Raw genomic sequence first — 13,788 nt, 5'->3', positions numbered from 1 at the left:
ATGCATTTATGATGAGAGTAAGTGTTAAAACTAAACGGATCTGGATTTGAGATTTCATTTTCTTGACCCGGCAAAACTTGAACCCAAACCCCAATCCGAACCCCTGATGGGTCTGATACCCAACCCCTGGTAGACCTCATAGCCCAGGTCAGGGGAACGCATTCGGTCTGGGTCGGATAGCTCGAACCATATTGCCTCTCACTGTTCGTCATTTCCAAGGCCGAGCATGAGGGCAGGATCGCAATTTCGACTGTAGGCGAGCAACCACCACCTCCAGCAGACCCAGTGGACGGTGTATCACCCACATACACGCCTGCAACTGATTCGTCAAGTTATAGTCTTGGCGCATCGGAATATACTCCGGCGACGCCCCTCTACGGGCAGGAGACCTCCTACGGTGAGCCACTTTCCTTCACCCCTAAGCGCAGATTCAGGCGCACATGCAATAGAATGAAATATCTTAGGAAGTACTCTAGTCGTCCCTAAGGGGAAGTAGCACCTACCCAGTTTTGTTGGAGTCTTTGAACTCATTTATAATTACAGAATAGAACTTTTGCTTATGTACCAGCACGACTGAATTCAAAATAAATGACTTTCGTAATAAAGATCTTGTGCTTGTTCAGTATTTTTGACTCTTAACCTTGGTTGCTTTTTAACGATGACGGGTAACTCAAGCAACAACATGACTGATGAGTTGTGTGAGCAGAGCGGATTCATGATGGATACCCTCAACTCCTTGGCAGAGGCAATTCGTAACCACGGTCGCCCCCAGCTGGATCTGAGTTCTCTTATTGGGAATACACCAACCGCTACATATGAAAAATTTCTGAAGCTTGACCCTCCTACCTTATCTAGCAAGGTTGACCCTGACTTGGCGGAGAGTTGGGTCAAAGAAGTGTAACGGGTGTTCCAAGTGTTGTCTGTTCCTGACGATAAGAAGACGATGTTCGGGTCCTTTCGATTGAAGGACGACGCTCGCGAGTGGTGGGACACTACCCGGGAGGTGCAGTTCCCAGGTGCGGAGGTGATTCCTTGGGAGGCCTTTCGGAGAACTTTTCTCGGAAACTACTTTTCTCCTCATGCGAGGGAAAAGAAGGTGGAATTTCTGGAGTTGTGCCAAGGCAGCCTAATTTCTGGAGTTGTGCCAAGGGAAAAGATGATCTCTGCATAGAAAAAAATTAAGGTTGTGAGCTGCTTTTTTCAGCTAGTTTTTTGTTTTTGGTTGAAATGTGCTTTTGGGTAGTAAATGCTAAAAATTGATGATCTCTGCATAGAAAAAAATTAAGGTTGTGAGCTGCTTTTTTCAGCTAGTTTTTTGTTTTTGGCCCAAATATATCCAAGTTTTATTTTATACAATCATCCTTGGTGCCTTCAGGCAAGCCCAATGACTTTTTTTCCTTATTCTACTGTGGTTGTATTTATTGTTGTACCTTCCCTTTTTATCTAGCTTTTTCTCATTGTCAAGTAAAAACGTGATGAATATGGATCTGTCTTTAAATTATTTTTTCTGCTTCAGGCGCGAGGTTTGAAGAAGCATCCGAAGAGGCTCAATGCTCTGAAACATTGGATGCTTGACAAGTTGGGAGGAGCATTTGTAAGTACATTGCAGCATCCACCCCTACTCCTTGAAAACTACTTGGTTCAGCTATTCGACCTATTTTATCAATTCCTTATTGCATAACGCTTGTTCTTTATAGGCACCCAAACCATCTTCTGGGCCACACAAGAGTCGTGAATGCTTGCCACTGATCCTCATCATTCGGAACAAACTCAAATATGCTTTGACATATAGAGATGTTGTCTCAATCCTGATGCAACGTCTTGTAACTGTAGATGGAAAAGTACGAACTGATCAAAAGTATCCTTGTGGGTTTATGGGTACGTTTCATTATGTTTGTTTTAAAAAGCTCAAAAGTCAACAAAACCACGGGTTTATGGGTACGTTTGATCCGATTTGCATTTTAAAATGCTCAAAAGTCAATAAAACCACGTGACATTCATCCAAAATGCAAGCAGACGACCACGATGTCGGCATGAGCAAAAACACTCATGTTCAGCATGACCTGATCTGCTTCCGTTGAGGCCTTGGGCATATTTCATTGGAGGCCCATTGGACGGGGTGGGGCGGGGAAAGCGTAAGTCCATCCCCGCCTACATCCCCGCACGGGGATGGATTTAAACCTTCATCCCGGTCCAAACGGGGCGAGGTGGGGCGGGGTTCTGCTTTCCCCTGGTCCACTGCCATCCCTAACCAGACCTGGACCATACCTGATAAAATAATATTCTTTTATCATTTTTACATTGAAAAATATGGGTCTTAATCAGGACTCGGGTCAGGCCCGGATCTGGTATAAAGTTTCACAAACTATACCCGAGTCTATGTATTTATCGGACCTTCGGGTCCGAATCCAGGTTTTAATCAGATCTTCTTATTTGTCACCATATACCGGGACCCTATAGGGTTTGGTCCGGGTAAACCCGACCCGTTGGCACTCCTACCTAAAATGCTGGGCTAAGACCCTCAGCCCCATGGTTTATGTTGGGCTTCGGCTTATAGAAGGGGTAGTGCATGCAGCTCACAAGTGATAAGTTTAAAGTCTTACAACCTTGGAACACTTTGTTTTTCCAATGGTCCAGTTTGAGCTGGGGTAAGTAGGTTTACAGTCCAAATTTGTAATTTTTCGTTCTTTCGATTGATTGGCACACTTAGTTTTTTTGTTCGTTGATTGATTGAATTTGGTATTGATTACATCAGACCCGAATCCGAACCGATTACATCCAAAGGGTCTGAGTCCGGATGGTTTTGGAACCGACCGGCTGCGGCCGACCCATAGGGTCAAAGGAACGGAACCGATCCGTGTTCGGATCGCGCGAACCTCATTCCCCCTCACTCTTCGGGACACCATTAGATATGGACCGTCCATTTTCAGGGGTTAGGGTTTCTACCCGAGTCTATAAAATGCTTAATCGGACGCCCTCATAGCTTTCATGGGAACGCAACGATTGACGAGCGAGCGGTGAAGCGCGTTCTCTAGAAGAGAGAAGAATTGTTGTTTCCTTCCTGAAACCCAACAACGGTGCGTCTCTCTCTCTCTCTCTATCTATCTGTGAGCAACGAAAACCTTCCCTTGAAAACTAAATCGAATTCGATATCATTTGAAAAAACCCTAGCCCAAAACTAGTGTTCAAAGGTCGTTTTTCACCGCAGAAAGCCCAAACATAAAGCTTTGAGTTTGATTTCATCTCAATCGAGAGAAAAAACGAAAATCCCAACGCAAGAGCACGGTTTCAAGTTCGGTTTCGGGCGAGGAGGCTCGAAAAAACTCCTCCCTTTTACATATTTATTTTACTGGCGGATATCGATTTTGAGGTTCTCGTGATCTGAACCGTCGTGACTTTATAGACCAACTGTCTTTTTGCTTTGGTTGGTGTTTGGGTTTAGCAAATGCTTCTTCATCTAGTCATTAAGGATCCTCCAGTATCCAATTGACTCGTTCCCTAGAAGCAAGAGAAACAAAGACAACTTCCTTGTTATTCTATTGCATATGTCTGCAGCTTTACGTGCTTTCAGATGCTTGTGAGGAAGCTTACACCTCATTTAGTCTTTAAAGCTTTTATTTTGGGGTTTTTTACCTTTTCATAGGTTGGTTTGCTTTTCGTTTTCCGGTTGCCTCATCTACTCGTTTAATGGTGTTGTTAAATGTTGACATGTGTTACTGCACCGATGATGACTTCATAGACCTGTAATGATCGCAATGATGATCGCAGTACTGAACATCTAAGCGACTGATGTGCTTAATTATACATAGTATTGCATGAACTTCTCAATGTATAGATTTCCTGAAGTTTTTTAAACATCTTTTAAACTGTTTTACAACAATTTTGCCATTGAGGAAGGTGAGTCTGCTTGAACATCTCAATGTATGATCCTGGAGAATTTGTTATTGAACAGGTAGAGACCAAGATTTTGCTCGCTCACTAATTGAGAACTGCCTTTCAGCCTGGCTTTTCAGAAGTTTGCAGCATTGTTGTGAAAAGCATTGCCTAAGCCTTGAGGTGCAAAACTTAAACCTAAAAAATATATTTTTAAAAACTTTAAAAGCTCATTTAAAAATATCTAATAACACAAGTAAATAAAAAATGCTTTAAATATTCTGCCTCTTAGTTAAAATGATAATGTGCTTCTTTTCATGACAACCTCAGTATGGATTTTCTGTCTTTGAGAAAAGTTCACAGCAAAACGTCCCATTATATATTTTAGTAAAAAGTTTTCTTTTATGAATTTCTTATGGTTGTTTTTTATTGCTGCTAATCCAAAACAGCAGCAGCTCTCTGGGCAGAATAAGGAAGTTTGGAAGACGTTTTAGGTATAAACTATAATGGCAGGAGGAAATTTCATGCATCGGGTGCTCAGCTATGTTGTCAATGAGCTTGTCGTCAATGGCCTTGCCAACAGGTGAGGTCATCCTTTATGCCATGCCTGCTGGATCTATCCCGTGATTGCTGTCTTTTGTCTTTGTTTTGTCTCTTTGACTCCTTTGCATGCTTTGACATAATTTATTCGTTTAAAGAAACTGATTGTAGTAAAGAAGCTTTGTTCTCTCCTTTTAGCAGTCAATGTTGTTGCTTCTTAATCTGGTCACAGGGATCCTTTTTAGTTCCTTTTTGACTCGTTCCCTTGAAGCTATAGTAAAGTTTCATGGTTCCTCGTCTATGTCTATCTGAAGGTGGTTTCTTGTTCTGCTGCTTTCTGATGAATGGAGCGGTGCTACATCTGTTTATGATGTTTGATGGCTACTATTTTTTTCCTTTTATTTTGTTTAATACGGGTTGAGGAAGGTTGTCATGATATCGGAGAATCAATTTGGTTTTATGCCTGGAAGATCAACTATGGAAGCTATACATCTTCTTAGACAACTTATTGAAAGATATAGAGAGAGGAACAAAGATTTGCATATGGTTTTTATTGATTTAGAGAAGGCATACGATAGAGTACCTAGGGACGTTCTCTGGTGGACAATGATGAAGAAAGGTGTTTCTCTCAAGTACATTAGTATAATTAAAGATATGTATGAAGGAGTAGTAACCAATGTCCGCACTTGTGGAGGGGTGACAACCAATTTTCCGATAACGGTTGGGTTACATCAAGGATCTGCTTTAAGCCCTTTCCTATTTGCAATAGTGATGGATGAGCTTACGAGATCAATTCAAGAAAATGTACCGTGGTGTATGTTGTTTGCTGATGATATTGTTTTGATTGATGAGTCTAGAGCTGGGGTTAATGCTAAGTTAGAATTATGGAGACAGACATTGGAAGCTAGAGGTTTTAAGTTGAGTAAGAGTAAGACTGAATATATGGAATGTCGGTTTAGTAAGCAACGAAGTAGTGATGGGAGTGTAGTGAAGCTTGGTGAGCAAGATATACCGGTGAATGATTATTTCAAATATTTGGGATCCATCATTCAAAAGTATGGAGAAATTGATGGAGATGTAAATCATAGGATAAAGGTTGGGTGGATGAAATGGAAAAGTGCTACTGGAGTGCTGTGCGATCGTAGAATGCCATTGCGGTTGAAGGGAAAGTTTTATAGGACGACTATTAGACCCGCTTTACTATATGGTACGGAATGTTGGGCTGCCAAGAGACATCATATTCAAAAAATGAGTGTAGCTGAGATGCGGATGCTTAGATGGATGTGTGGAAATACAATAAAAGATAAGATTCGGAACGAAGAGATACGTAAGAAGGTAGGTGTTGCACCCATTGAAAATAAGATGCGAGAGAATCGTTTACGGTGGTTTGGACATATTCGGCGAAGGCCTAATGATGCTCAAGTTAGAAGGTTGGAGAAATGGGAAAATATATTAGTTAAAAGAGGTCGGGGTAGGCCTAGGAAGACTTGGATGGAGATGATAGGAAAGGATATGAATGCTTTGAACCTCACCGAGGACATGGCGTTGGATAGAAATGATTGGAGGAAAAGGATTCATGTGGAAGACCCAAAATGAATTTCTTTTTTGGTTCATATCGCTGACCCCAATTGTTTTGGGATGAAGGCGTAGTTGTTGTTGTTGTTGTTGTTTGTTTAATACGGGTTTAGCTATTGCTTCTTAATCTTGTCATTTCGGGTCATTTGGTTTTCAATTGACTCCTTGAAGCAAAGGTGAGGGCTTCCTGGTTAATCTTGTTTCAATGTCTGAAGCTTGTGAGTTTTCAGATGCTTTTGAATAAGTTGGAGCTTCTTTTCTTCTTTGAAGCTTTGCTTTTTGCTTTTTTTGGCCCATTTATTTTGTTGGTTTCTTTTTTCTTTTTGGAGTGCCCTTTTTACTCCTTCAATGCTATTACTACATTCTGATGTATGGTTAGTGCACCTGTGATGATTTCATGGACCTGTAATGGTTGCTGCATTATGACTTATGGTATATGCAATATTTTTCTCTTTAGTAAATTTGATGGTTGTTCTTGTGTATCTTGTGTGTGTGTTATATGATGTTTGATGGCTACTACTATTTTTTTCCTTTTATTTTGTGGACTACGGGTTTAGCTATTGCTTCTTAATCTGGTCATTTCAGATCGTTTTTCTTCCAATTGACTCGTTCCCTTGAAGCAAGAGTGTGAGCTTCCTTATTCTTGTACAACTGCCTGAAGCTTGTGACTTTGTTAACTTTCAGATGCTTTTGAGGAAGCTGACACCTCTTTTCTTCTTTGAAGCTTTGCTTTTCAGGATTTTATTTTGCCCATTTATTTTGTTGGTTTCTTTTTCCTATTTGGATTTCCCTTCTTACTCGTTTAATGCTATTGCTGCATTCTGACGTATGGTTAGTGCACCGGTGATGATTTCATAGACCTGTAATGATTGTGAAGATGATCCCATTAGTGAACATCTAAGGGACTGAAGTGCTTAATTATGCCTACGATGTGTTGAACTTCTCTATGTATAGATTTCCTGAACGTGTATTATTGGAGTATTTAGCAGTACATTGCTTCCTTTGGCGATCTTATTGGTTTAGTTTATGTTATGTTCCTTGTTCTTGTTTGGTAGTTTATGGCTATTTACACTAATTGGGTACTGCTTTTTCAGCCCGGCCTTCCAGAGGTTTGCAGTAAGAACATCCAAGAGATTGGAAGATATTTCAATCAAAGGTGATTAATTCAATCTTGTATTTGAAATCGATCTATGCTGCATTTCATGGCTTCAACAGTAGCGAGGTGTCCCCTACTATGACATGGTTTCCTTTATTCTTTTTTTATGGCTCTGTGGATTGCATTAGAACCACTGTAGGTCTTTTTTCTTGCAGCTAGTCAGAAACGGCAGGAGCTAGCTGAGCAGATGAAGGAAGTTTCAAAGGCGTTTGAGGTATAAAATTTGTTGTTTCTTACATTATTTTCTTTCAGTCTTACAGATTTAAGCTGTTTTCATTTGTGGCTGACATCCGAGCCTGTTGGTAATCGACCTGTCTTTGGGCTTTGTTGCAGTCGTACAAGAACCAATGATTTGAAAAACTGATGAAGAGTCAGGTTGCAGAAATTAATTCGGGCCCATCTCAATATTGGTAACCCAAGTAATGTTGTTCCATTCATGTACAGAATAAAGCTTTTGCATGCAACATATAAATTTTCCATCAATTACTATCTCAGTTCTGTTTGTCCAACCGTATGACCGAATGTTATCGTGCTGCGTGATGCATCTCCTTTGGTGGTTCGATGTTATTACCTTGTTCTGTGGTTTGGGATGCCGGACACATGAACACGTTGTGATAACTCTTGTTCTATTTTTACTTTGTGCGGAGACATGGATAATGGGTTTGTTAACTTGTTTTTGGATCGTAGGACTCATCTGCCCTAAAGTATCTTAACATGTTTGCTATGGATTTTAGCCCTGGATATGGATCTCAGATTGGATCTAAATATTAACAAATGTTTAAATTTTGGTTAATTTTAGAAAAAATAGGAATTGATATTTTCATATATAAATGCTTTAGCCTGTGTTATTGGATCTAATTATGAAAGTTTATAAAAAATTATGGATTTTTTATCTGAATTTGGATCCCAAACTGGATCCATTTACTAAAAAAAATGTTTACAATTTGAATAATTTGAGAAGATTCAGAACCATAAATAAATGAATCTTTAACTTTTCTCCAGTTAGAAGGTTGGAGAAATGGGAAAATATATTAGTTAAAAGAGGTCGGGGTAGGCCTAGGAAGACTTGGATGGAGATGATAGGAAAGGATATGATTGCTTTGAACCTCACCGAGGACATGGCATTGCATAGAAATGATTGGAGGAAAAGGATTCATGTGGAAGACCCAAAATGAATTTCTTTTTTGGTTCATATCGCTGACCCCAATTGTTTTGGGATGAAAGCGTTGTTGTTGTTGTTGTTGTTGTTTAACTTTTCTTTAACATTAAAAAGGTCATTTTAAATTTTTAAGTGTCAAAAATCAGATTGAACTTTGCTTTGATGATAAAATTTGAGGCTTTTGATGTAGAACCCTCTTTGTTGTCTAATGTGTCAAGCTCTATCAATGACAAAACTGGGGGAAAGTTTTATTTGTATAATATATTTAAAAAAATGGTTTCTAACAATGACGAAGACATGAGGAGCTTCTTGTGACGTTTGTCATATAGGTCGAGAGGACTGGCCAAACGTGATTGTATATCAGATTAAGTCGGTATGAACTAAAAGTTTTGCTGAGTTAATTCAGACAAAATGAAGCAAGTATATTTTCATTCAAACTTGCATGAAGACAAAAGTCAGAGACTTTCTTTAGAAATCATTGAAAATTTAAAGTTTGAACACTTAAATTTGTTTCTTTTCTGAATTCTTGAACCCTTCAAAGAATTGCTGACCCCTTCGTCTCAGGTTCGGCTTAGTAGGTGACCCCACTCAAACATTACTCACTTTGGCGGAGAACGTCATCATAGAAAAAAAGGTCTCATGAGAAATGACTCACTTCTAAAATCACATAGGTTCATTAAAGCCCTGTTAGGAAATAGGTAGCTGGGATGTAGATGTGGCAATCGGGTCGGGTCGGCGGGGTGGTGGGTCAGCATACCTCAACACGAACCTGACCCGTTTATTAAACGGGTTGGCTGTGGCAAACACGAACCCGACTGTGATCATCCCAAAATTTTTCCTCTCGTAATATTCTCTCTCTTTCTTCTCTTTTCCTTTTCAACCTCCTATTTTCCTCCTTTTGAAGGCAGAAAATAAAAGACAGAAAGAAAGAGAGAAGAGAAAAGAAGAGAAAAGGAGAGAAGAGAAACTCTTTTGCGGGTCTCACTTGACCTTAATTTTGAAAATTTTTGAAATAACTCGCCTCCGTTTTGAAATATTTGCGGGAAAACTGGGAGACGGGATCCGCTCGTTGGTACGAGGTTCGACCGTTCCTGGCGCCTTTACCAGGGGTAATCGAACCAAGGGTCGAATTTATGCCTTTTGCTTTGCTAAGAAATTATCTAAGAAATTATCCTAAGTCTAAATGCACAAAGAATCATGCTTGTGCAAATGCAAAGATGTATGCTCTGTTTGAAAAATATTTCGAAGAATTCTCCAAGTGTTTCTAAGATGAATCTAATAAAGTGAAGAAATGATTTCTAACTTAGAACTTAAGATTTAAAGTTCTATGTTTTTGGAAATAATCAAGAGCTTGGGAAGATGAATCTGGATTTGGAAAATGATTTTGAAGTTTTGAGACAAAAGAAAAAGAAAGGAATTCTTCAAAGTTATAAATGGACTTTGAATCAGAATAAAAAGGAAATTGAATCAAAAGGAAAGATGGAATTTGGGAAATCTGAATAAAATTGAGAAATGGACTTGATTTAAAAGTTGGAATTTAAAGATGAAGTGAGATCTGGATTCTGAGTAGAATTCAAAGTTGAGTTTTGAATTTAAGATCCGAAAGGGGAACTTGATTTGAAATCTGGAATGTAATGGAATTGGTTTTAAGGATTGGAATTTAAAGTGGAATTCAGATTTGGAATTTTGAATGGAATTGGATTCAAGATTTGGAATCCAAGATGGTATTTGGATCTGAAATTTGAGATCCGAGATAGGGTTGGACTCTGGATCTTAAGATGAAATTGGATCTGAAGTCTGAGATCCTAAGTAGAATTGGGTTCTGGATCCTAAAAAGGATTTGGATATGAAGTCTGAGATCCAAAGTAGCATTGGGTTCTGGATCTTAAGAGGGACTTGGATCTGAAGTCTGAGATCCAAAGTATCTTTGGGTTCTGGATCTTTAAAAAGGATTTGGATCTGAAGTCTGAGATCCTAAAATGGATTTGTTAAATTCAGAAGATGGATTAAGAACTTCCAAGTTTAAATTGAACTTGGAAAATGAAATTTAGAATTTTTGAATGTACAAATGAATTTCAAAGTCAAATTGGACTTTGAAATTGATTTTTTTTGAATCTTGAAATGAGATAGAATTGGATTTGAATAAAATTTGATTTGAGAAACGAAGAAGAAGAATCACTTGGAATTTTGAAAATATGATGCAGTTTTATCCTAAATGATGAATGAATTTAAAAAGTTTGAAATTGGATTTTGAAAAGCTATTCCATTCTTTAAATGAATTAAGAATGAGATTGAAGATATAATATATCCTTGACTATGGTCATTGGATATATTATATAATAATCACATTTAAATTCCAGTGAAGAATAAAATACATTTTTGGTGCTTTTATAGAATTTAAAATGAAATTAACTCTCAATATACCCTGACTATGGCCATTGGTATATATTTTGAGTTAATTTTAAGTTAAATTCTGATAAAAGAAGAAAAATATTTAAAAAAAAATATGATGAATTTTGAAAAAATGGATCCAGTGTTATTTTGTAAAAGATAAAAATACTAAGTTTTGTCCACACTCTGACTATGGCCATTGATGTGGATCATCAACCTAGTATTTATTATCTCTTACGAAATGGTGCACGTGTCATTCGTGTTCCAATTTGTGAGAATTTGAAAAGTAAAGGCAAAATGAATGAAAAACAAGTAATTCAATGATATTTACAATGCTCATCCATTCTACCTAAAGCAGGAAATGTAAATTCGCATTCCAATCTAGCTATTACAATACATAAAACCAAATTTACAATCCCAAGTAATGATATCTTCTACATGTTTCCTGCAAAACAAATAGATAACATGGAAATAGAAGGGAAATGACATATATCTTATGGATATCTAAAAAATGTCCCTACACTAAGACATGAATGATGGAAAGATAGGAGATATGATACACATGCTTATGTATATATATACATGCACATGTCATATATATGGGTGTATATATATACATATATATATATATATATATAGATATATGGGAGAGGAGATGAACTAATGAATTGTAGATAGTGGTGATGCATATCTCAAATCGATGTACCCTAGCATACTGACTTGATGAATTACCTTCAAGGTCACTTAAAGGATCTCTGCAACCCTATATAATTATATTGCACATAACTGAAAATTTTAACAGCCGATCATGTACCGGGAAGCGAGTTCCTGGTGAAATCAGTTCAGCAACTCTCCTTCTCCTGACAGCAATGGATCAAGGACTTCTTTCTTAACAACAAGGCTGCTTTCAAGTAGTCACTGTGACGACTGGAAACTTGGATAGCAAGGGGTCATGTATGTATAGTGTTCAGGAAACAAAAGTATTTACACTGATATGCTGTGTAAGAATGGTCACAGCAATATGCAAGAAATGTTATATGGGATGCCTATGGTATAGTAAACGTACATAGGTATAATAGGGAATACATGGTGATTATGGGCATTACGACACTTACAATAAGAGACACCCAGGTCACAGCTGAGTGTTGCAATAGCAAAAGGTTGAGATGGGTATCAATACATGAGCATGGTTGTATGCAAGTATGTAGCATATGGTGAACAAATGGAAGGTCACTACATGGGGGATCATACAGAGGATGCCTACATCAAAAGGAAAATGCTGGTATTATAAGCACAGTGATGCTTATGTGTGGAGGGAGGATATAGTGAAAGTGCAGTGGATATCTACATAGGAGATTGGGTGCCTAGTTGCTGAAAAACCATAACGACCTATTTCAGCTGATGCAAGCTAATATTTACGACAGGGAGGAGTTCAAGTATACCTGCTGTAGGTATACGTGTGATGAAACGCATATGCGTTTGGCATATATGTATGGTGCATGATGCAGTGACTGGGGTATAAGACAAATGGGATGGTGATTGTATATGTGATACTACAGCAGAGGTAACAAAATGGAGCTGTAATGCTTGAGTGGCTGGTACTCACTCTCTGTGGAATGCTTTTAAGCACCTCTCGAAAGTTGGAGTGTAACATAAGCTTACGGACTTATGAAGACACCAATGTTATGCACTCTAGGAAGTCTTATCTAGAGGAAGGATATATGGAATGAAAATGTAGTATAAGGTGCAGGACAAGCTATGGCTAATAAGGGAGGATGGGAAATCAATATAGATTTGAAGGATTGGCCTGTTACTATAACCCGTGAACATAAAGGAGGTGACATGCTCACGGTTAGGCAGTTGTTGGTGGCTGGACTGCTTATGACAGTGAGGTTTATGAGGCAGCAGGAGTGAATGCTGTGCAATAATGATTGTAGTGGTGGATGGCCAAAGTGGCTGGATGTTACGTGAGATGTGGTTCAACAATGGGAACATACCACAGGTGATGCCACAGTCAGGGTGGCAGGAAGTGACGCAAGGCACACAGCGTGCGCTGTGAAGGTTGAGAATAGGAACATGGCTTACGATTGCTACTGGTAAGAAAAAAACAACAACTGTGCTAAATGAAAGGAGGGCCACAGATGGGAAGGAGGCCTGTGCTATGAATCAGGGTGATGTTATATTGATGATTATTGGGATGTATCAGGAGAATACAAGTGATTGCTGAGTATAAAATATAGAATGCAAGGGTATAGTCAAATATTAGAAACATGTATCCGATACATTCAACAGAGGATTAACACAGAGAAGAAGAAAAAAAAAATGTTATACATTCTGTGCCTCAAAATGTAATAGCTGGAACTCATAACCAGAGGGTTCCCTACACATTTCATACCTTTTGAAGCACAATGTGTTCAGCGCCCAACACTTCTAACAGACTTATTTGTTGTTTTGGAGCCTTGAAGCTTGAGGAGGGGAGTTGGAGACCAGGGATGCGATGGATACTTGAAGAGGAAGAACCCGATGATTGGGATGAGAAGGTGTTGATTATCGATCTCAAAGGAAAAAGCTCCTCCCCCCATTAATGGTGGGTCTTGCCTCTCTTTATAGGGCGAGTGGAAAGCTCCCGAAGGTGGTTCGTTGGAGATGGAGGATGGAGGAACAGGCCGACTGTTGCAAATCGGACGATGGAGAGGAGAAGGAAGAAGGCGCGGGAAAAGTTCATTATAGATTTTCTCATTTTCCAATAAGAGGACTCCTTTTAAGAAATTTTTGTAAAAATGGTTGAGGAATGAGTTTTTTGGTAAAAATGGCTTCAAATCCAGACATAAACCCATTTTTCTGAGAAATCTTCTCGAACTGAGAAATATAGGGTTGGGGATTCAACAGAGTGCCAGATGAATCGCCCGAGCCATTTAGAACTGTTTTTGGTATTTTTATAATTTTAAATTGAAAATCGGACAACGGGACTCAGATTTGGATTTAAAATACTGGGTTCGGACCCGAAATCAATTCTGAATGGATCAATATGGTTTTTTAATCCAGAAAATTTGAAGAATGACTGAAATTTAGCTTTGAAATCACTTTGATTTTC

The 13,788-nt window shown here is 38.7% G+C and overlaps 1 protein-coding gene and 1 non-coding gene across 14 annotated transcripts in view; both read left to right on the top strand.

The window, feature by feature from the left end:
- Positions 1-13,788, top strand: part of LOC149833848 (uncharacterized) — a 38,570-nt gene that overhangs the window by 5,716 nt on the left and 19,066 nt on the right. For 2 of the 13 annotated variants that reach the window (XR_016432719.1, XR_016432720.1), the window contains exons 3-7: positions 3,953-4,056; positions 4,323-4,456; positions 7,083-7,144; positions 7,300-7,358; positions 7,478-7,563. Coding sequence is in view for 1 of the 13 variants with exons in the window: in XM_090011066.1 (XP_089867192.1) it covers positions 4,380-4,456; positions 7,083-7,144; positions 7,300-7,358; positions 7,478-7,495 (216 nt within the window). In the remaining 12 variants the exon portion in view is untranslated. Of the gene's footprint in view, positions 1-1,551; positions 1,595-1,925; positions 3,078-3,952; positions 4,057-4,322; positions 4,457-7,082; positions 7,145-7,299; positions 7,359-7,477; positions 7,611-13,788 lie in introns of those variants that run through there. The other 11 variants (XR_016432725.1, XR_016432727.1, XR_016432724.1 and 8 more) reach the window with 9 other exon arrangements.
- LOC149833851 (small nucleolar RNA SNORD25) lies at positions 6,825-6,903 on the top strand. Its single transcript, XR_016432954.1, has one exon. It is a non-coding gene; the product is annotated as a small nucleolar RNA SNORD25 (small nucleolar RNA).

The sequence above is a fragment of the Nuphar pumila genome, chromosome 6 (assembly GCF_984573655.1).
Source record: "Nuphar pumila chromosome 6, dmNupPumi1.hap1.1, whole genome shotgun sequence".
NCBI classification, from domain to species: Eukaryota; Viridiplantae; Streptophyta; class Magnoliopsida; order Nymphaeales; family Nymphaeaceae; genus Nuphar; species Nuphar pumila.
The sequence above is the reverse complement of the archived record's forward strand: the minus strand, read 5'-3'. Positions and strand labels throughout refer to the sequence as shown.